The sequence below is a fragment of the Taeniopygia guttata genome, chromosome 3 (assembly GCF_048771995.1).
Source record: "Taeniopygia guttata chromosome 3, bTaeGut7.mat, whole genome shotgun sequence".
NCBI lineage: Eukaryota > Metazoa > Chordata > Aves > Passeriformes > Estrildidae > Taeniopygia > Taeniopygia guttata.
The window spans coordinates 111,678,809-111,703,712 of NC_133027.1; the positions used below are offsets into that span (position 1 = coordinate 111,678,809).

The 24,904-nt window shown below is 36.7% G+C and overlaps 1 protein-coding gene across 7 annotated transcripts in view; it reads right to left on the bottom strand.

Moving 5' to 3' along the window:
- KIF16B (kinesin family member 16B) overlaps positions 1-24,904 on the bottom strand; it is a 134,480-nt gene that overhangs the window by 100,581 nt on the left and 8,995 nt on the right. For all 7 annotated transcript variants that reach the window (XR_012055352.1, XM_041715455.2, XM_041715454.2 and 4 more), the window contains exons 2-11: positions 19,392-19,461; positions 18,128-18,241; positions 13,923-14,039; positions 8,909-9,006; positions 8,303-8,412; positions 7,538-7,680; positions 6,803-6,971; positions 6,523-6,654; positions 3,031-3,206; positions 1,114-1,179 (exon numbers count right to left, since the gene is read on the bottom strand). Coding sequence is in view for 6 of the 7 variants with exons in the window: in XM_041715455.2 (XP_041571389.2) it covers positions 1,114-1,179; positions 3,031-3,206; positions 6,523-6,654; positions 6,803-6,971; positions 7,538-7,680; positions 8,303-8,412; positions 8,909-9,006; positions 13,923-14,039; positions 18,128-18,241; positions 19,392-19,461 (1,195 nt within the window). In the remaining variant the exon portion in view is untranslated. The remainder of the gene's footprint in view (positions 1-1,113; positions 1,180-3,030; positions 3,207-6,522; positions 6,655-6,802; positions 6,972-7,537; positions 7,681-8,302; positions 8,413-8,908; positions 9,007-13,922; positions 14,040-18,127; positions 18,242-19,391; positions 19,462-24,904) is intronic.

Consider the following 24,904-nt stretch of genomic DNA (forward strand, 5'->3'; position numbering starts at 1 on the left):
ACATATTCTAAATAGCCTACCATCAGCAATTTACATTACTGAGCTCCTCTTAGATAAAAGCTTTTTGTTTGTACTCAAAAAGACTAAGGATATAAATAAAACAGGATTTTCAAAGCAATACATAAGTTTTCTAATTCTAAAGGTCGAAGCAGTACCAGTGTAAACCCAACCATTTAAACCAGGTAAAGAGCTGGTTTTTTTAAAGGTATCATATCTACATTTGATTGGCATCTTTTGGCAGTATTCAGAACTGAATATTTGCTGCCATGTATTTGAATAATTCCAAATATTTCCCTCTTGCCTCTTCCAAAGTATGACTTTTACTCTTTTTTTTTGAACCAATTTGCAACAGCTTTCAAAGCAAGCTAACACACAGGAAAGAATTAACACAGAATGATACAATAAAGAATGAAAGATTGCTAGTTAGAGAAATGACAGTACCATTTTAGCTAGATTCTTCTGGATGCTGTGAGTTATCCGAACTGCCTGGAAATTATTTGCAGCCTCTACATTTGAAAAAACTTGGTGAGAAGCACACTGTGAAGTACACCTAGACCTAAGAACTTCCTCTGAAATGACAGCTAATTAGGCACTTAATATATTTGTACACACCAGACTTAAATATTGAAAATTTCTAAAAACCTACCCCACACCACAAGTTATAAATTACTTCAAAGCATAGAAGAGGTGACCATTCTCCCCATAATCTTTCACTGATTTTTCTACACACTGAGTATTTTGTTATTTTGATTACCTCCTACTTATTACAGTGATTTAAGTGACTTTTCCCCTCTAGTCTACTTACATACTTTTTTAGTAAGGCAAGCTGGTCAGGGAACAAGTCTTTTCATTTCATTTTCATAAACAGAACTGCTACATAAGTATAAAATATATATTTTGTTCTTAGTTACAATGCTATATTAGTAGGATAACAATATTACTAATTCACACACCTACTTTTGTTTTTTTTAAAGCATCAAGGCATGCTACTGGTTCAAAAAAATTTAGTTATGCATCAAAAAAAAAAAAACTTGAAAACTACAACTACTCCTGCATGCAGACCACCTACCTTTCTTTGATGTTTAAAAACTGCTTTATGAAATTATAACTCACCCTTGCTTCATTCTGTTGAAGCTTTTCTTCCATACTTAAAGCTGTCGGAGAATCCAAGAGTGCAATCTAAAACCATGAACAGTAAACATTAATTCAAAAATAAAACAGTCACAATTTCTGGGAGAACCAAATGAAATGCAATTGTTCAAGTTTTCTGAGTCTTTAGCGTACTTTAATATATATAACTTGAACTTTAACATATATCATTTTATCTTATATTACTGTAAACAGAAAAATCAAAATCCTGTCAAGGCATGTATTCAAATACAAATTGGCTTGAGAATACTGTTTTCACTCACGACATACAGATGGCCAGACACAGGGAACCCAGACACATTTATAACAAGTAACTCCTAATACAGCTTTCTTTATATTTTTAAAAAACATGAAATGTTATTATGAATGAATAGTTATCCATTTTGCCTTAGTATGTATACTGCCTTAATAACTATATCTTAACATAACTAGCCTTAGAAGAGGAAAATTACTAAACAACACAAATACACAGGCAGTACTCATTGTATGTGACCTTCTACACTGAATCCAGAACCATATTTTGGTAAACAGTATCTTCAGATCTACAGAAGCATTTGCAATACAGTGTTCTGGTGATACAAAGGAAAACAGGAAATAAATTATACTGAGATTTATATTACTGTAATACACCACCTGCTGTTTTACCAACCATCACAGATTCGATAAACTAAAGTTCTTTATTGTCTCCCACACAGCCATCTACCACATCCTACCACTGAACCAGATTTATTTTGCAATAACCACTATTTTACAGCTTGAAACTAGGTCAAAGCATTCAAACTTCAAGGGGGTCCAAGTTACACCTACTATGCTGACTCTAAATCAAACCATCATTTGAAAATAATTAGTTTTCCCCTCCTAAAAAATATGAAAAAAACAGAAGTAATTCAACCCCATAAAGAGTTTTTAAACTGTAACAAAGCAGAGCTCTCTGCTTCAATCATGTACAATAGCCATTTCTGCTTCCAACAGTGGTTCCCATCCCCTTCTTCAGCAAATTTTTTATAGCATGAAATCCAGCTGAAGTCTACCTTCTACTAACAATGGTCCATGTTGAGCTGACATTTCACATTGTACAGATCATCTAAAACAGAATTACATAGTTCTAGAAACAAATCTAAAGTAGTACTTCAAATACTTCCAAACTATATTTGCTCAAGTATGAAATCTAGCAGATCTGAATGACATTATGTAGAAGAGACAACTGGCCTGAACCAATTGGATATTCTTTATTGTTACTTTGATTTGATCACCCTGGGAACACATGAGAAACTAAACTTAACTGAGCCTGTGCAGTGACTGTGTTTCCAGCAGATCACACTGACCAAACAAGAAAGAGAATCATGCAAAAGTGAAGCAGAGCATTTTTGTTTTCTTACATTACTACTGAAAATATTTTTACATATTTAGAATGCTAGGTGTCTTCTAATGCACTGCATAGCCAAACACAAACAAAAAGTATTGTTTCAATTCATTCATACTCCACATTTTTATATTTATGCATCTTGAATACTTTAAACCTTCTACTTCTTTTGAGATACTACACAAAGTACCTCTTCAGTCCATCAGGATAGACCCAGAAGGTGTGCTCCTCTCAGTCTCCTTATGCTGTGTTGACTACCTGTTCCACAGCACACTACAGTCCAGCTCAGATTGTATTATGAGAAACCTAAAAGCTTTGGGAAGACAATTTTCCCCCCCTTTATGTTAAAAGAGTTAATCTGCTGGCCATATGGAAAATTACTCCATCAGGAAACTAATATTCATTCGTAGCCTCACAGACCTTGTTTACTCAAATCAATATAATGAAAGATAATTACATTCTAGAAATAGATGTTATAACTCAAGGAAAATGACACATAAATTCCAAGTAAAGCTAACCTGATTCCCTTGAGCAAGCAGGGCTTTTAATCGGGCTATTTCAGCTCTCAGCTCACGGATCAGTTTGACGTTAGGATCCTCATTAATAGTAGGCTTGTTGATGATGTTTTTGGCTCTATTTGCATAGCGAAGTGTACTTAAAGTTTCTCCATAATTGACATCAGCAGGGGAAATAGCTAAGGACATGAAATCAGAAGCAGTTTATCTAGCACCATATTTTCATTTACTGAAGTTAGTTTATATTTTAAAGTATGGGTGAAGAGAGAGAAATACATCATTTACCAGTATGGATACAATTTGTTCCAACTCTTCACCACTTTCATGTCACTATAACTTTGCATAAATAAACACTGTATGAGATAAGTGCATTAGGATAATCAGGTCTAACAAGTGTTGCAAAGAAATCTTGCTGTCAATCTATTCAACATTTACATTTCCCTGGTAAACATAAATGTCCTATATGAATACTTCACAGGTTTGCTTGCAATTTTTTACAAGATCAGTCAGGAAAACAGTGAATATTTTTTAAGTATCAATGTAATCACTGAAAAGAAAAGACATTTCAGGTAAAACACAGTAGGGAAATTAAACATTAAAACAAAAAATAACCAGACAGGAGAACCAACACAAGAGAAGAGCTTCTATAATTTACAACCCAGCTGTTCTCCTGAGCTGCAGGCATCTGGCAGCACACAGAACTGTCAGCTATCTGATGCATCAAGAGAAATTAGTATTATTTTTCAAGCAACATAACCAGGAAAAACAATGCAATTTAAATTCAAGTGCTAATGCTATCCTTCCCTTAATTTTCCTAACAATATATATGGTGTTACAAATTAAAAGGATAATTAGGCCATCCAAATAGATGAGTGAAAATACAGAAGAAAAAACCATCCAGAAATCTTAATGATCAGACTGAACAAGAGATCCAGAGAATCAGACAATGAAAACACCTGAAAAACGAATTAAGCAACTAAAATAATCTGTCCTTTCTCATTCTCTCAAAAACAATAATATTTTTTTTTGTGATACAGGCCCTCTGAGTTACAGGAGATGCACTTTGAAGCAGACTATAATTCCCCCAGCTCAAATTCTCACTTCCCTGCTTTATCTACTGTTTCCTCTCCACTACTCAATTATTCTCTTTCTGGAAGGATGTTACAATATGTTACAGAAATATGACAAATCATATCCAGACATATTTTTCTACAGCCTTTCCTACAGTTTAAAGTAATCTTCCTGCATTTTTTTGTGCTTAATTATAGAAAAGGCAGGACAAATGTATGTGGACAGCTTGCTGGGCTGTTAGGGAATTCTACCACATTACCAGGAGAGTTACTGCTGATGAAAAGATCAACCATCAGGGCTCTGCCTAGCCTAGAAGTATCACTAATAGCTGAGGAAGTAGCTGAAAAAGAAGCTGAGTGCTGTAATCATTAGTACAGGCACTGAAAGCTCACAGTGTTTCTAAAACTTCTCTTCCCAATCCCTCTCTCAAAAAAGAAAAAAGAAAAAAACTAAAAACATGGAACTGCAAGAAAGCAGCAAGAAGAAAGTTGCCAGCACAGCTTTACTTCCAGAAAACCAAAGCAGAGTCTGGTCCACAACCATCTATTGGCACTACTATGACTCTCCTAAGGAAAATAAGTGCCATGGATTCCAAAAACATCCCCAAAATCCTACAACAAAGGAACTGCTATCCAGACAATTTGACTGTTTCTGAAGAACCAGAACCTGATAAAAATGAATATACTTTTATCTGCTATCCCACATTCCCTAAAGGGGATTGTAACAGCTAAAACCCCACTTCACTTGAGCAGGAAAGAGTGAAAGGAATTTCAGAGCTGCTCTCCTCACACGCAGCAGTACCTGGACAAGTGGGCCCACAGGGACCTATTGAGGGCTGATAAATCCAGGTGCAAGGTGCTGCACCTGGGTCAGGGCAATCCCACATAAGAGTACAGACTGGGGAAAAGGACTCATTGCAAGCAGCCCTGCAGAAAAGAAATTAGGGGTTCTTCTTGGTGGCTGAACGTGAACCAGCAGTCTGTGCTCAAGGCCCAGGAAGCTTGCCATATCCTGGGCTGTTTTAAGCTAAAATTGGAGAGATTCACATCAGATATTAGAACAAAATTCTTTATCCAGAAGGTGGTGAGACACTGAAACAATGAAGTTCTAAGGCTTGAACAACAGGCCCTGAGACAAAGTTGACATAAAAATGAACCTTCCAACCAAATTTTATACATATATTTGGTCATTAAGAGAGTATTGTTATATATATATGTTCATTTATTGGCAAAGCATGTCTAGAAACTGGGTAAGGCTACATCTGGCCTTATTAGGAGGGGTAATACAATCAACTACAACTCCTTTGGTTCCTCCTTGAGCCAAGTTTTGGGAGAAAGCCAACAGGAGAATGAAATTAGAAATTACATCTGCTTGTTTATTCAACAGTATAAAAACTGGGCCACTGTCATAGAGAAGTGGGGGAGCCCCATGGCCTGAGGTGGATTCCCAATTGCCAGGTGTGGCTCTCCAGTCCTTTGCTGTGACAGCTGATGTTTCTTAGACTTGGATGATGCATCTTTATTAGGGTAACCTGGTGATGTATCTTTCTTAATCACTGTAGGCTATATTCTCTATACTATAGAATTTATTTTGTAGTATTTTTATTTTGTAGTTTCTTTCTATATTCTTTCATAGTAATGATTAAGTCTTCTTAGTTTATCTTTTTGTAATTCTTAGCTAATTATTATGTGCTTTGCTTAGCTTATCCTTTTGTGATTATTTATAGTTTTACATTATAGTAAATATAGTTCTTTAATTTGGTGTCTGTGTCTCTGACCCTGCCCACCAGCAAAACAAGGCTGGGGTGGATGGAGCTCTGAGCAAACTGGTCCAGTGAAAGGTGTCCCTGTCCATGGCAGGAAGAATGGAGCTAAACAATCTTTAAAGTCCATTCCAACCCAAACCATCTTATGATTTCCAACATCCAAAATCCTCACCTCCCATTAAACATCATTCTGGCTTCACTTTGTTTTTTTGGGAATGGAATTCCCTTTGCAATTTTTTGACAAACCTGCAATACATATGACATAGGTAGGGTTTTAAACTAAGTGATCCTTGCAGACCTTCCTATGGGTAAAAAACTTCTTAGACAAGAACTTAAAATGTTGTGTGCTTTTAGAAGGCTAGATAAAAGTGACCATCTTTCCCACAGGATGTCAAAAGAGACCAGGTTGCTACTAACAAAAAAAAAACAAGCTTGGAACAGCAACTGATTCACACACCAGTACCAGATGTACAAAGCTTTAATTACGCTGTGCAGAGTGTAAGTAAAAACAGAATGTTACCAGCAAGCTCAGAAAGAAAGAAATCACCAATATGTGTAAACCATGTTCTGCCATAACATCTGGAATCTAAATATTCACATCCACTCCTATTAAGCATGAACTATTCAGAATTCAAAAAGAGTAAATTAAAAACACTTACTGGCAATCATTATAGTTTTGGAGTTTCCTCCTAGGCTATCTTTTAATAGCCAAGTCAACACTGAGTCCCTGTAAGGCACAAATACTTGTTTCTTCTTTGAAAGAGGATTTGTTGCATCCTGAGATAAATCAGCTGTGATGAGAAGACAGAAAAAGGATTAAAATTACATCTTTGCATTCATTTTCAAAAATGTGATATGCCATTATTTGTGTAAGTAAACAAAGGTATTTAATGACTAAAAACACCTCAAGACAGACAAGCACAAAAACCAGAGACTTACCTAAGGCAGAAATTACGTTTCCCAGAGTAACTAGAGATTTGTTAATATTCCCTCCTTCCTTTAATCTAACCCCTGTGGCACCAGTGGCATCTGCTCTCTCACTTCCAGCAAGATCTACCAAATGAATCTTGCTAACTGTTTCACAAGGCATTTCAGAATCAAATTTAGCCTAAAGAAAAGAAAAAATAAAACAAAGAAAAGCACGTTAAGCTAATAAATACTGCACTTTTACTGAATAAAATGTAGTGGCCTTTTTCACAACATCACTGAATTTAACTTGTTTACAATAGGAGATCTTGAGAAGACAGGTGTATTAGAGACGCCACTGAAAGACATTTGATAATGAATGGTTGCATAACTCCCATATTATTTCTTTTAATTGTAATATTTGCAACTTTTTAGTCATTTACAGACAAGCAATGACACTGTGAGTTGTAATTTACATGATGCAGTGACCATGTGCTGCATTAATTTCATTAAGCTTATAATATTTGTCTTATATTTATATATTGCTTCAGTAAGTTATAGCACACATAGACAAATTTACACTCAATTTCTCCCCCACCTCCAAGTTCTCTTCATCTAGCAGGTCATCCATGGGCTTTCTAAAAAGCCTCCAAAAACAACAACAAAGAGCAGGAGTCATTAGGAAAGGAGTTTGCTACATATAAACAAACAGATTACTGTGCTCTAAAGAAACATGTCCAATCTCACAAAGGAGTTTTGTTTTGTTACCTGAGTGAAGTTGATTGTGAAAATAGCATGTGACCTGCTACTAACATCATTCATTCCAGTTGCAGCCGTTGTCCTGTTTATATTTCCTGCATCCATAAGTTCCTCCACATCAGTATAATTTTGGACTAAATGTTTAGACAAGTCTGAAGAAAAGCAGAGTGTTACAGGATGCTCATATATGTCCTTAATTTTCTTTACAAAAAGACTCAAATTACCCTCATTACTGCAAACTATTGCTGCAATTAGTGTTCATCGTCATACTTGTTTATCACCTAAAGAAAGGAATGAGGCTTCATATGAACACTGGACAATTTACACATTTACAGTAAAAAAGAAAAAAATATGTAATCTTATTCAATTATTTAGTGGAATAACATGAGCATATTCCCACAAGAGACATAAACCTTCCCTGGTAGAGAACAGATTAAGACAATTAGATCCTAATAGGTTTTCATTTCATCCAAATATCTTAGATTTATAAATTATAGTCAACAAACTATTAAAACCAATTGCATCTCTTAACATTACTCAAAAATGTGTTATAAATTTACAGATAAAAAACTCTGTAATAATTTCTGGATTGGGAAAGTAAGTAGAAATGCAAAATCAGAAGCTATTCCTTCAATGCTTTTTACCAAAGTATGGCACTGCATCCATCATAATTTATATTTTAAAAGATAAAATGCCCTATACAATTAGATACTACATTTTAGAACATTTAAAGGTAATAAAATATGCAGTGTAAAACAATTAAAGTGTTTTTACCCTCAACATACGGCCCTTCTTTTGGATGTTCCCGTATTCTTAAATTATTTGTTTTTGACGACTTCCGTCGGAGAAGATCTCTCACACGTTCATTATAAATTTCCAAATAACTGAAAGAAAAAGAACAGAAAGCCACTGACTGATTCAAGAGTCTTTTATAAAAGGAAAGGCATACTAACACAAGTATGAAAGCAAAAGAGAAAAAACACAGACCCAAAGTTGGCCTAATAACGACTACAAGGTACTGTGATAAAGGAAAAAGCCAAAAAGGCAAGAAGAAAGTGGAAAGAAAGCAGACATGAGCAAGAGCAAGATCTCCTAATGTTAGTGTGAAATAAAGGGTAAAAAAAAGGAAGATGCTGTCCAGTAGCAAAGGCATTTGCACTGTCATATAAATGACACAGCATGCACAGCTCTTGGCTTGAAGGTACAAGTACTGCTCATTTTGACTACAAGTGCCAACAAAAATCAATTGCAGGACTGAGGCCAAGCATAAAAAGTTCTTTTTGAAAAATATGCACTTTTCCCAGAGAATACAGTGAAACAGATTGTTTGTAACTGGAACAAATTTGATAACCTGTAAACTCTTAACATGCCAAGACCTACCTGACTTCTGTTCGAAAGGATGCCTCATTCCGCTTTGTTTTTTCACTTATTTTGCTGAATAATCCTTCACAAATTCGAGGTATCAAACCTGCATCACCCTGCAATAACAACAGTTCTTAATTCCAAGATTATATATGCATGCACACTATATTTTGAAAAATAAAACCCTACATGATTAATGGAGAGTTTAAGACTCCAGAAAGGGGAAAAAATCAAAACTTCTCAGCAAACACTCTCTTGCCCTTTATTTTACTGCAGTCATTTGGCCACTTTAACCCTTTTGTGTGTGGAATGTACAACCAGCTTCATTTCTTTGCTACTGGAATACATTTGAATACAGTTTGAATAATCCCAGCTGCCCCATTCCCACCAAGTATGATTAGGCAGGTGACCAACTCCTGCTGAGGACATCTCCTCACTGCTTCAGGGAGATGGCAGTTCCTCAGAGCCATGGCTCCCTGGAATAACAGAACAGGATGTAAACATACAAATGAGCTTTGGGGTAAGAGCTCCAGGCTCAGGAGCAGCTCACAAAACAATCTGTCAGCTGTAATTTCCTTCCAGTCTAAACACAAGTTAGAGATTCAATGTGATGGGCTAACTATTTACCACTGCACCAAGAAATGCTCTTGTGGCTACAGTCAGGGGCCTTGTAATTAAGCAGGATGCAAATAAGGACAAGCCAGACCACATATTCAAATGTGAACACAGACTAGACACTCCAGGCACCTAAGAGTTTGCCTGGTGGGATTCTACAAATAACTGGCAACAGGAAAACACAAAGCCAATGAACTCCTCCTGCACCAAACTCTGCCAGAGCTAATGTTCCATGGGCAAAGACTTCTCTTCTATTTGGACTCCTACAAAATCCAACCCTTTCTGCCCAAGCTTACTCGACTTTGCTCCCACACTGGTCCCTCTGCCCTCATTTTTCCATTTCCCTCTGCATTCTCTGACACAGCAGTCTTGTTCCAGGTGCCACCTCTGAGTTCCTCTTCCTCGTTCCTTTGCCCAGACAAAATTCCCAGTTCATTATCCAGGCACTTCTATTTTTTTTTTTAATTATACTTTATCCCTCCATTTTGCCTTTTCCCAGCTTCTTCCTCCTCTTAATCAGAATCTCTCTATCCTTCTCAAACAAAGCTTCATTCTTTGAAATAATAATCTGTTCTCTGCTCCTGTCTTTCCTAGTTCTTCACATGACGCACCTTGGGTTTAAAAAAACTAAAAGAAATCCTAGATTAAGGGAGAAAGTTGCAGATTAATCCAGCTTTTTTTGAGACACTTGCCTCTGAAAACAGAGGAGCAGCCTTTCCCAACATCTGCCAATTATCAATATCTATTTCCAGGTAAAATTCCATAGGTCATTGTTGGAAATTCCCACACACATTTTGGTTGTTTTTTTTTTTTTACACAACAGAAGAGGGAAAATACTTTTCTTTCATCTTATGCTTGGAAATACCTGAATAGTTTTAATTAAAGCTTAGGGGAAAAAACATGGAAGATCCATCACAAAGTTTTAGGTAAATCATTAGTGACTGACATAATCCAGCAACCACAGAGAGAGGCTTAAAATAGGAAGTACAAGCTGTAATTGAGTAATTTCAACCTTAGCAATATAATATTGAGAAAGGAAGCACACACAGTTCCCAGAGTATTATGCTGGTAAAACGTTAATCTTAAAGAATCCACACTCTTTACTGGAAACTATATTTAAACACTTTCACCTTTTCACCCCCTAGAGCTGAAGGGCAGGATCAACTACAGCTTTGACTATTTTTTTTTTCTGGACTGCAGAGTTTCCAGACATGAAAATCAGAAGAACCAAAATAGATAGCTCATTCAAAAGCTGAATTTTCTCATTAAAAGCCTGTTCTTCTTCTGTGCTATCTAACCAGTAAAATCCTTATTGCAATTTAAATGTACTGAGCTTTGCCCATCTACTTTGACCATAAGGAGCAAATTATTCTCTTGCTTTCTGTAGCAGCCTTTCAGGTCTTAGAAGACTTTTAATCCCCCATAGTCTTGCCTTCTCTGCATATCCAAGTCTGTATTTCCTCATGTTTTATAGATCTCTGCTCATTTCAGTATCTCTGCTCAACATTCTAACTGGCCCACATACTTCCTGAAATTATTGCTATACACAGAATTGCAGAAGAAGTCTTCCAGAGCCAAGAACAGCAAATACTGAAAACAAAATGAGAACAGAACCCAGGTTTTTTAAATAGAAGTAGGGAAGAAAGAATACTTACTTACAATTCAAGTTTTCTTATAGCACTGTACAGGGCCTGACAGGGCCATCAATTTTGAAGCATTTAATTTGCCAGCTGAGTATATTTTATATGCACTCTATACAAAGCCAGATTAAAGTATTTATGTATCATGCCAAGAAGATTAGACCTTTATTATTGAATAGTGTCAAACAAACTCCAGCACCTATTCATTTACAAACTGTTTTGATAATTACAGTCATTATATATAGTGAGGCAGTCTCATAAAACTGTCACTTTTATAAATTTCTGAAATAGAAATCCACACCTAGGTTGTGAGACCTTTTCTGGTTACAAAAGTCTATTCTGCTCATGATATTGAGGTAAATATAAAGCTATGCATTTTGTAACAACTGAAAGAGAAAGATTTACAGCTAATTTACTCTCCTAAGCTAGAGGAGGTGCAAAGAGCCCAATCTTATTACATTTCAGAAGAGGGATCTATGCAAAAAAAAGGAAAGGTGTTAATATTCTTCTTTTCATTTATACTGGGAGAAGACACAATACATTTCTTTCCCCAAGGATTAAAGAATGAAACCTGCAGAGGCTGCCTGGCAAACAAGCCTCATCAGTCAGTCTTTCTAAACTGCCCCACTCCCAAAAGTTTAGTGGGTTCTCTCTGTCCTTGGACAGAGGCAACTGCAAGAAACCACTCCTATCCTTCATTCACAAACTGCTAAATATCTCCTATCACACCCTCCTCTTCCTGCAGTGCTCAATATGACATAATCCTTAAAATTAAATTTCCTGTGTAATCTCCTAAGGGTTTGATTAACTACTGTCATGCCCAACTTCTGCTTCTTGCCTGACAGTCTTCTCTAAGGACTTATTTTAATCTTCTGAGTCTTCAAAAGAGGTTTAAAACACATATACCTTCAGAAAAAGCTGATCATTAATTTTCTCAAAAGCAGTATCTCCTTTTTTTGTCTCAAGTTGGGCATAGAAAAATCAGGAGTAACATTAGAAATTTTTGGCTTTGTTACTGAACAAAGATTACTGTTTAGAAGGTGTGATACATGGAAGGGTTAGTAGCATACAGACAGAAGCAGTATTAAAAATCTTATAAAAACATGCTCCTGCAACAATGTAGTTTTAATACATTCCAACAAAAAAATACACCTGCTCACTCGATGTGGCACAGGAACTGGACATTGTCTACCTGGAATTCTCCAAGGCTTTCAGCGTGGTTTCCCACAGCCTGCTGCTAAAGAAACTAATGTGTTATGGGCTACACAAGGGGTCTGTGTGGTGGGTGGGAACAGGCTTACAGGCTGCATTCAGAGGGTGGTGGCAAACAGCTCCCTGTAAAACTGGAAACCTGTCATGAGTGGGGTCTCCAGGAATCAATATTGGGCCCAAAGCTGTTTAACTCTTCATAAGTGACCCGAACAATGGGACCAAGAGTACCACAACAAAGTCTGATGAAGACACCAAACTGAGTGGGGAAATTGATGCTTTAGAAGGGACAGCCACCCCAAAGGAAGACCTGGATAAACTGGAATAGTGGGCTAACAAGAACCTTATGAAGTTCAACAGATATAAGGCCTTACACATGAGAGAACATAATGCAGGATGCAGCAAAGGCTGGGATCTATCAGGCTGGAGAGCAGCTCTGTGGAAAGGGACTTGGGGGTCCTGTGGACAGCAAGCACAACATGAGCAAACAGTGTGGCAAAGAAAGCCAACAGGATGCTGGACTGCATCATAGCAACCAGGGCAGAGATGGAAAAAGTCATTATTCCACTCTGCTCAGCATTTGTCAGGTCACATCTAGAATACTGCATTCAGTTTTGGCCTCTGCCATACAAAAAAGATGTGGACAGGCTGGAAAAGGGTCCAGATAAGGGCCACAAGGATGACCAAAGGAAAGCTGCCACGTGAAGAAAGGCAGAGAGAGTTGAATTTGTTCAGCCTTGAGAATAAAGACTTAGAGGAGACCATATAACCATGTTCCAGTATTTATCAAGTACCTACAGAGAAGGTGGAGACCCCTGTTTACAAGGAGTGTAAAGGATGCAAAAGACAGTGGTAATAGATACAAATTACTCCTTCAGAGAATAGGACTGGATACAAGAGGAAGTTTTCCATGAGAACAATTGGTGATTGGAATTATGTCCCCAGGGGAGTGGTGGATTCCCAACAATCAACACTTTTAAGATTCATCTGAACAGGATGCTGGGCCATCTTGTCATGACCATGCTTTTACCAAGAGAAGTTGGACCTAATTGATACTAAAAGGGTTTTAAAATCATGGACATTTAGGGTTAAAAGGAAAATTAAGCTTAGTAGGCCCTGGAAAAATAAATACCCTAGGTACATGAAGGCCTTGTACCTTGGTAGAACCGCACCTGTGTAGCTAGTACATGATAAATTATATAATTGTTAGATTGGATGATTGTTTAGTAATTAAATATAATTACTGTTTAATCTTAAGAATAATCATGAGAAACTGTGGTCAGGAGCCTAAGAAAGATCACGAGAAACTCATGTCAATGTATACAATAGAACGATATAAATTTAATAATTAATATGTAAGTTATATAACGATAGAATATAAAATACGTTCAGCTCAAAAGCCGTGTCTGAGTCAGATTTGGGTCTGTACCCCTGATTCCCAGAGCTCTCAATAAAAGCACCTGCATGGAATCATATCCTGTGATTATGTGTGTTCCTGAACACCAACACAATGATCCTGAGGGTCCTTCCAAGCTGGCATTCTACAGTTCCAAGCAAACACAACATACCGCATTTCCCATCATGGTGTAGGATTTGCCAGACCCCGTCTGTCCATATGCAAAAACAGAGGCGTTGTAACCTTCAAAAGCAGATTTAAGCACATCCGTACCGAGATTTTTGAAAACCTAAAAATTAAAAAAAAAAAAAATTAAGCCAACAGAAGCTTGGGAAGAAGATTGCCATCAGCCTAGCATGGCAAATATTGAAGAATACCACAACATGTATTTACTATAGGAAAGGAAATTAATATTTCAAATAAAATACTAAGTCTTATTACCATATTTCATTTACAGCACTGCAGTGGTTTGGTTTTTATTTGTTTCTGTATCACAGAACACTTGACATGTCAAATTGCTGCTTTCTTTTCTAAAGCCTCAATGTCTTTCAGCAAACTCAGCTACTCCATTCACTTTACATTATTGTTATTATCTTTTTGCATCTTATATTATTATGTATATTATTTGTATCTTATGCATCTTATATTATTTGTATCATATGTTATTATCTTTTGTATTTTCACCAACTCTCCACCTTCTGTAAATATCCAGTCTCGCTCAAAAGGACACATTTCCATGATTCTATCAGTTTCTTCCTTGGTCTTTTTGGAGGGTTTTGTTTGTTGGTTTTGTTTTTTTGCTTTAATCAAGTGTAAGAACATGACCCATAATCTTCTCTGTATTTTCCCCATAAGTGGCTTTCACATAGCAATGCTTTTTAGGCTGTCAAACATGAAAACTTGTTTTTAATGTGGAAAGTGACCCTTTTTCATCATTTAACCCCTTCTCTTTTACCCTCAATATGTAATAACTAATAATCATCCTTCCTCCACATCCCAAAATATGGGACTCTGTTCTCACCTAATGAATTCAGCTCTCACCAGATGCCTTCACCACCTTCCTGTACAATACTGGCTCACTCCCACATGCCTCACAGATCTGCCTGACCTTTCATCTTCGTTACTCCTCATTTCAATCCATTTTCAATCCATACCCCTCACTGGGCAAGGAGTAACACTTGGTGCAGCACTTCTCCCTATTAAAATATTGATCTGTAATTAATATTAACCAACTAGACATGATTTTCAAAAATCTCATAGATGCTTCACATAGTTTAGCTATGTGTCTGCACTTTATGTGGTTTATATTCTCCAAGGCATACAAGCCATTTTTAACAGTGAATGGCACAAGCACAGTTATAATCTCACAACTTCTCCCTAAAAGGAGTGCTGGATAATTTCCTTAGTCACTAATCTTCAAATGTGCCTTTGGAATATTTCACTTGACCTTCCCTCCAGCAAAGGAGTCACAGTGCTGTAACCAGTTCTATCTCTCAAAGAAGAACACAAAGATCAGCCAAAGCTACTTTATTCTTTCCCCTATTTTTCTCTTTATGCACTACTCTTGATAGAATTTTCCTTTTTAAAAATTTGTGTATGTCTTGCATGTGATTTGAGGTAGTGCAGCCTTAACACAAAGGCAGTCAGTCTGAACACAAAGGCTTAACACACAGGTGAGAAGCAAAGACTGTTTGGATGGGACATCAGTTTGTCACAAAAGGGCAGTAAATATCAAAATTCTATTTGTTTCTTGGTCAGGAATACAAAATAAGAAGCTTGATGGCAAATTGCCATCCCCACTCTAACTTTGGAATACTAAAATGTATTTTGCATCTAACAAGGCATATTAATAAGGCATGCAGTATTAGACAGATTTCCACTTCTTATTTTTCTGCCTTTCAAATGGAAAAATGTAACAATCATGAACAAAGGGCACTAGGCAACCACATCCCCAACAATCAAGATCAATTTTATTCTCTGGCAAGATGAATGTGAAAAAGAGGCCCTTCAATGCCATTGGTGCAGTAAGTTGTAATTTCTGCAGGAACTTGATAAGAGCTTAACTACAAAGTCTTCCAATTAAATATGAAATCATTAACAAAAGCAAAACAGTAGCTTGTGCAGTGTATGATTAGGATTTGCACTCCTATAGTTTAAAAATTCCTTTTGTTTTGGAAGCACTGCACACAGTGTAATTAAACGAAACCTGAGAAACAATATTTTTGTAGCTAAGCAAGGGAAGTCCACACTCCTGCCAGTACAGATAAATGAGGTGTCCAAGATTCTAAAACACACTTTAACAGCACAATATTAAACACAGACATTGAAGTCATGTTTATGATTTATCCTATCATTACCAATCATAAAACTCACAGCTTATAATTTATTGCTCAAGGCTGCTGCAACCATCAGTATATGGGCATTTGAATTTATTTTTGTTTCTACAGATTCCTGACATGGGCAAGTTATAGTAATCTTGCCTCTACCTGACCCACTCTGAAACAGGTAAATGGCACCAGAAGGAAGAATCTGGAAAAGGGGAACTTACCACTTATATAAAGTGATGTCCAGTGGAAACTGGACACCAATATACACTACAACTTGGATTTGCAAACTTTACTCTGCAAATGTTTTTTTTTTGACAGGAATTAACCTAATTGTTTCACAGCAAATTTGGATTCTGGCAATAACCTGCCCTGTAGCAGCAAGAGCCTACTAATACCATTAATCTCTTCCTGGGGTTCCTCTAATGTGGTCTTGTCTAACACAGCTTTCCAGAAGTATCTAAAGGCAGGTATCTAGAAGATCCAAGAATTAAATATCTATAAATTTAAGCCACAACTAGTGCATGACAATAAGCTTCATTTAGAATCACAGAAGAAAAATACATGATTAAGGCTGCTTTAGTTAAAATAAATAATTAACAGACTCTGCGTGCTCAATTGAAAGAATTTGCTAAAATTCTAGCAAAGCAATATGGCCTGAAACACCTGCCTAAAACCATTTACTAGAATCTCAGGTTCAAATCATTGCTCTCAAATACATTACTACCTCCATTTGCCACACTACTGAAGTAATTAGGGTATTTCTATATTGATGGTCAAATAAAATGTATATTTCCTGGTATTTCAAAAAACAGCAAAAAAAAAAAATGTGTTACTTAAAAGAACATCATCAAGAAACAACAATCCAGAAAGTGTAAGAATATACATGATCAAACCCTAATATCTCACTGAAATAGAAGAAGTATTCAGAAAATAAGACGACGTATCACTTACCCTGATGGTTAAACAAAAATTTACAAGTCTAAATTCCCCATCAGTTATAGTCATTATATATATTTTATATATATATATATATACACACATACATATATATATATATAATGGCAAAACTTGTCATTCTCATGAATATTTTTAAATGGCTTCAATTTACTGTTTCTTATGACTAGTTTTAATTGTGAGGCTTTTTAGGATCAGCCATTACAGCATTCCTGATTTCAAGGGTTCCTGAACAGAAGGGTTACATACTTTATCCCATACCTTCCAGAGAAGGTCAGTACCCAGTTGGTTTACAGGATATTCAGCATTATTTGCTGAATTATTTAAATTCAACAAATTTAAAAACCGTTGCATTATTTAAAGGGGAAAGAATTACTCTCACTTCAGATTTACAGCATCAAAACTAAACAAAAAATCAGCAATCACAACTTACTTGAGATTCACTTAATAAATTTATTAGGGAATGGGAAAGAACCTAAAAGTTCGACATTTACATGAAATGCAAGGTCACAAAGGGTCTGTTTATCTCAATAATGCCTATAGCTCCGAGTTTAATCTTCTGTTCTTACTATGCAGAAAAAAAACCTGTTTTCTCCTTTCCTAAGCTGAATACTCAAAGGAGGAGGAAAAAAAGAATCTTCTTCAATGTGTACCAAGGCTTTTGTACCAAGGGAAAAAAAAAAAAAACCACAAATCCACTCCACACTAGAACCAGGTAAGATTGTTCCTAAGTGAATTAAAGCTATATGCTTGCTTCTCAAAAGTGATTTTTTTCTAAAAAGCTTTTTTTCTAAAAAGCTTTTCAAAACCAATTTCAGCTTTGAGATGTTTTCTAACTTGACTTTATACAATACCAATCAGACAAAAGAACTTGAAAGAAGGCATTCAGCCTGCTGTATTAGAAAACACACCACTTGCATTGTTAGGTAAGTTAAAAAAAAAAAAAAAGAACAAAGCAAAATTCAACCTCTCCAGTATCTAGAAAATTTCTAAATTACAGAAGAAGCACTTTCAATGGAAAGAAGTTTCATGGAATGCTTCCAAGACAAAGAAAAGGGAAAGGAAAAAGATCAATTATTAACACCAGAAATCCTACCATTTCTTGACAAACAAAGTTGGGACTTTTACTGTCTGCTGAGAAATAGGAAAAATCATAGGTAAATGTTTTCGTTCTTTCTCGACCTGTGTCTCCAGTAGCACCCTCTGGTATCTATTAAAAAAAAAAAAGAAAATAGAGCTGGTACAACACATCCTGATAAAGTAATTTAAAACATTTGGCAATAAATAATCAAAATGTAAATCCAACATAACACTAGACACATTTAGAAATGTATAATGACAGCTCAGATCATGATTCCAACAACACTGACAAAATTAGGAGGAGGTATGCCCTTCTGTAAGAAAGACACTCGCCTCCTGCAGCACAGCAGGAATTATTTGAATTTTACCTTACTGCTTCTAACCCCACAGCACATTTTTGTCACAATACTTAGGTTCAGTTAAAAGGAATTATTTGAATTTTAGCTTAGTGTTTCTAACCCCACAGCACATTTTTGTCACAATACTTAGGTTCAGTTAAAAGGAATTATTTGAATTTTAGCTTACTGCTTCTAACCCCACAGCACATTTTTGTCACAATACTTAGGTTCAGTTAAATGGGTCCATATATGCTGTTATTATAATCAGGGATTATCCTACACATATAATTTATAGAAGCCAGAGAGATGTTTGCACCATGAACAGCACTTCAGCATGGAGTCATAATTAAAAAGGTGTGACATACCTGCTGTTTAAGGCAATCATCATGTTCAAGACATGACAGCTGACACTACTCTGACAATACTCACCATGCTCCAAATCACTCTGAAGAAACCACACACTGAAACTCCTTTTCATGTATTAGCCATGAGAAACTATCTTGCAAAAACCTATTTGCTGCCCATGGCTTCTCTTGCTGAGAGAAATGTTGAAATATACCATCAAAATGTTATAGCAAGTGATGGGTACTTTGGGTTTGCTTCATTTCCATGGGAATTTCAGACGACTTGTGGAGATGAAGCAGAGATTTAACAGCTGTCATAAACACAGCTCCATTCTATTGCTGCCTTTCATCTCCCAGCTAAGTAATGACCTGAGTGATGAGTGATAAACCTTTGCAGAAATGATAAGCTAGAGCCTACAGAGTGGTCTTCAGAAAACCACAGTGTAGCAATTTAACAGCATAACCTGTTTGGTTTTCCCAAAACATTGCTTTAACACTTCATTTTAACAACTAGGGGACATTGCCCACACTGTTTTGTCCAGTCATATTTTGGTAGCTATTGATTTACAACTTCCTTTTATAAATTGTGTTTACTCACCTTTAAGTTTGTGATTGTTGTTTTATTTTTTTCCATTGAAATAATAAACTTTGCATTAAGATCTTTCTCCCTGAAAAAAAAAAATCAAAACCAAAAAACAACAGAACTTGAATATGTTAAATAAAACGTACCACAGTTATTCACAGTCACATTTCCACCCATCAGCCTACCATGGTCAATTATCAGATTAATTAATTTTTATTTTATTTTTTAATTCTTGTGCCAAATATTTATTTATTCCTATGGCATATTTTTGAAGCACTTGGGCTTGCCTCCAAAGTCCTTCATCTGGAAACAGAGCACAAGTGTGAGGAAACCCACTTCAGAAATTTAACTCTGCAAGTCAATTAAGTGGTCTGTTCTTAATTGGAAGTACTCTGACCCACAGCCCAGTGAAGTCAAATACGTGGCTCCAAGGAAGGGCAAAACAGAGCACAGCAATATAAGCCCCAGCTTCTCACCAACATTCCAGTAGCAGCAGTTTCCACTTATCCATATAATCTAGCTATCAGGGACTGAATGTTTAAACCACAAAAAAAAATAGTATTTTAAAACTCTTTTAAAACAAGGTACCAAATATGTGTTCTTGTCATAGGGTGACGTTATGTGCTAATATCCCCAATCGTGTGTTCTGTTTATGCTTAATATTATGTTCTGTACTTTCAAAACTAACTCTAAAAATAAAAGTTTGTTTTGCCTTGTTATCAGCCAGTTCACCTCCCCCCATAGTCTGTTGTTTGAGAAAAGCTAGTGCTAGCTAGCTTACTTTGCTTTACTTACTAGCTTTCGCTTGCTTTACTTTGCTTACTTCTACTTTTACCTTTACTTTTTAATTAGTTTAACTAAGCAGTCCAATTCTTTCCCTAAACTATTTTTTTTCCTTTCCTTTTCCTAAATACCATTCCAACCTACTCCAAACTAAAATCTAAGAAACACTAAAAAACACCAAAAACCTGCGCTTTATAATCTACACCAGCCATCCCCAATACCAAAAAAACAATCCCCAATGTCCAAACCCAAACAACCACTCCCAAGAAAAACTTTCTAAACTTGTTCATCTCTTCAAAGTAGTAAAAAGCATTTTGTTGTCATCTAGTATTGTTAACTATTTTTTTTTTAGTGCCAAAGAGTGCTTTGTTTGTTAAATAAACAAGTTCTTTTCCACTTCTCTCAAAAAAAAAAATATTTCTCGAACCAAGTAAGTAAGGAGGGGCTGTAAAAGTTTTTTTCTAAGGGCTCCTTCCAAAAATTTTTCTCAAAAATTTACCCTAAACTAAGACTGTTCTGATGCATAGCAGTGAAAGAGAGAGACTGTACTACCAACAAAGAATTACACAGGTTTGTGGCTTCTCAAAGCAAAAGGATGCCAGGAAGGAAAAAATCCAGCTCCAAATAAGTGTTTTCATGCACTTACATTTATTTTACAATTGTTTCTGACTGTTTTCAAAATTACCATAAAAAATTGTGAGCTTGGTGTCTAAACCCAGCATGTAACCACCTGCTTGCCAGAGATGCAATTTCACTATTGGGTGAACATTACTGGGTATTCGCTTGCACCAGTACAAATTGCACAAGAGAAACTTCTTCCCAATAACAAGACAACCAAGTTCAGGATTTTAGTGTTTTTTCTTCTTTGTGGTACACTAGATAACCCAATTCTTTGTTCTCCAGCTACTCTGTTCATATTCAGTTTTCCAGCAGAAACAGTAAGGAAAAGCAAAACCCATTTTAAATTCTACATTAATGAATAAAGATTAGGCAAATAAAAATGCTTGAGTAAATATCAACACATTAGGTTATTTTCTAGAGCTAATGAAAGAGAAATTTGTAATGATTACAGCATTAATTATACAATTGAATTTAGATCTACCATGGAAAACTTTGAGGCATGTCTTATGATTACTAGATCTAGACTTAAGGTACTGAAACACCAAAATACAGCTACAGATAATAAAAAGGAAATGGAGAAAAGTGTCCAATGGCATTTTTTTTGGAGGAAATAGATCTTGGCATTGCAGTAATGCCAAGTAATGCCAGTAAGTCTGTAGATGGCTCCCAGTCATCCTGCTTCTTCCACAGCCTCTACCTGTCTGCAGCTATTTGTTCAGCAAAGCTGTAATAAGTCATTTGGACCAATTAAATGGTCAATCCTACTATAAAAATTTGTTTCAAATACAAACTGTAACTTGCTTCCTCTAGGAAGTCTGTAAGGACTCTAGGCAGGAAGAGCCTTGGTCCATAATTATTGCTTTTTTTATTTCTTCATGCTTAAGGCATTCAAGAGGAAATATTCAAGTATATCAGTGCTTTCTTTCCCAGACCTAGCCAGCTCTCCATATTACTCTGCAAAAGCTACTCAAAAATGAAATACTGGTACAAAACATTTAAAGTCTAACACCCATATATGAACTACACAAAATTCTGAGAAGCCTGAAGTAATTAATTCTGTGATAATACTGATAATATTATTAAACTTTACTAAAGAATAAGGATTTCAAAGTTTTAAAAAAGGACCTAGGAAAGCACTAGCCAATAATACAACTCATAAATAGAATTTTGCATTTTTGAAAGAGAAGAGATTGTGAGAGGACAAGCTAAAACAGGAATAAGTAGGATCAGAATAAATAAGCCAACCTGAGAGAAGCGGAAGAAAAAATTAACAGGAAACAAATGCCCAAGATTCATTTTAATAAGAGACAGTGGCATATAATTTGTTGTACACATACAGAGTTTAAGAGCATCTCATAAAAAACAATTTCTTGTTTGATGAATTATTTCCAGGAACTCATTTAACGCAGTTCATCAGGAGACTGTCCTGGTGTTCTGGACCGGAGAGAAGCTGAACAATTCCAGAAAAAACCAATTTGGAAATTGAAAAAAACAAAGAACCAATCTGGAAAAACCTTTATTGCCATAGCTAATGAGGAAAACCAGTAAAAAAGCAAGGAAAGTCCCATTTCTCTCTCTCTCTCTGCGACAGAGAACGCAGAGAACACTGCCACGTGGTCGGAGAAAGCTGAACTCTTATCTCTGTGTTTTGAATACAGCATCAAAAAATTCCACTTCTTCTCCCTCTGGGCCTAGCTTAAAGCTACAAGAGCCATTTCTGATCAAAAAGATGATGGGGATACCAGCAGCATGAAGAGGTTCAGGCTGTAAACATCTGTACTGCAGTCTGGGTAACCTCCAGGGCCAGGATAACCCTCCAGCATCCACAGGAACCTCGTGCTTACCTCATCCAGAGAAGAGCTTCAGCCACTAACAAAGATTCTGCCCCTGCAAATCCCAGCCTCCATCACAAAGCAATACAAAGAGACCAGCTGCCAAAACTGGTTCACAATTAAGGCTTTGATGATTTAAGAAATCCTGCTTCCCTCCTGGGCCAAATCTGCTCACACAGCAGCGCTCAGGGATAGCCTCCAGGATGTTCTCACTGCTCTTTAACACACCACGCGCAGCTCCAGCATCACAAGGGATGGAAACTTGCAACCTGTGATCCCATGGCCCCCAGCCAAATGACAAAGTGACCATGCAGGCAAGTTTCTTGGCACAGACACCAGAAAACACACCAGCCCAGTGCTCTAATTACCCCTCTACTATTGCTCAATTCATCCAGCAATTAACTGCAAGGAGGAAAGAGGAATGCAGAGGGGGGAAATCACAGCAGGGCAATAGCACAGCATATCCTAAGCTCCCTGAGACCAACACAGAAAAAAGGTGAACGAATCTCTCCAAATCCCAATCTCCAAGTGACGCCATGGTGTTGACTAATGTGGCTACAAGGCCATAATTAAATGGCTGAAGTCATGTTTAGACGAACACGTTAAAGTTCACACCTGTACATTGTACACCAAGCAGCACAACTGCAGCCAGAAATCCTTCAGACTCAGTTTGGAAGGAGTCTTCAGGGTATCCAGTGACAGCTGATAAGGGTGGCAGCATTCCCTTGTTCAGGAGAGCTCTGGAGGCTCCTTGACAGCTGCACATTTTCTTTGACAGCACATCTTCATTATCTTCAAGACCTCTACTGCACTGCCAAACCCAGCTGACATCAGCCAGCAGATTCAAAAGCCCTAAATGAGCCCGGGCTGGCTGACAGATGAGCTGTGCCAGCTCTTGAGTTTCACCTCGCTTCCAGACAGACACGAAAACAGAAGAAAAAACTCCTGGAGACTGAAATTAAAATAAACAGCTTTCTGATGATCAGATTGCATTTGTCTCAGTAAGAAACGGAAAGAGAATTTTGTCATAAAGCACATTTTGTATGGGCTTTCTGTGATCAACAGAATCTTCATCATTTGCTCGTGCAGATTTACAGTGATACCCCCATTCCCTGCTACTGGTTAAAAAAAAAAGGCAAATTTTGAAAATAATTAAAAGAGAGAGTTCTGCTAGTCCCAGGACTTTCTCCACTGTGCAGCTGAAGACAGAACAATAAATCCAGTGACAGAGAATGCAGACACAAGGGAAATCTTGTATATGTCATGAAACAGAAATAATCTCTAAGTCTATATTAGTACACATATATTGGTTCTTGTATGAAGGACAGCGTAGATTAAATGCTTTTAGCTGTAAGAATAAATTTTACCAATAACACTGAAAACCAGCAGTTTAATATATTGCAGTAATGCTCCTAAAATATGAACACACAGCTGTCTTTGTGCTCTCTTCTGTCAAATGATATCTGGTGTTCTTGGAAAAATTATGCACACTTGCAATAACACATACAGATTGATCACTCTATTAACTCATGTACCTCACCTGCTTTTTAAACTTTTTTGTAATAATATTGTAGGTAGCTCCACCTTCCAAGAACTCTGATCACAACTAGTGAGTGGCTGTGGTAGTCTGTTATTTTACTGTTTGCTCTTCTGTAGTATGTTTTAATATTCCTTGCTATAAGTTTGTAATGTACCCCATTTGGCTTCCCTAATGGTTCAGTCCTGAGTCATTTACCACCGTTTTACCACCCCTTACGTGGTTCGACCATCTTCAATTTATGCTCTTCAGAAGAGCAACTGCTCTGCTTTAATCCTGCCAAAATGTATGTCAATCTACTTGTCAATCCACCTGTATCCCTTCCTGTCTGTCAAAGACAGCACATTCCTTTGGTTCTGGAGTGTTCCCTGTCTTTCACCCCTTCCTCAAAGCAGAATTGGATTGTAATGTGAAAAGGTTTAATCTTCAAGTAGAAGACTACCCCAATGGCAACTTTCCTGCTTGAGCTGCATACTGACCAGACCAGGTTCAGTAATGGTCTTAACAATGGGAACGAGTGAAGTTTTAAGATAGCCACATGTGAATCCTCTTCTTACACTTTTCTGATAGCAGCCTTTAAGGAAATGTAGCCAAAGCCCACCTTTTGCAGAAGCAACATAAAATATAACCTCAAAAACAACTGTTGATATGAGTGACATTCTGGAATTCTGTTGTAACTATTACACATGATTCAGAAATTCACAGTTGCCCTGCAGTGCCCTTGTCTTTTGGGGTAGGAACTCTGCAAAGTAGAA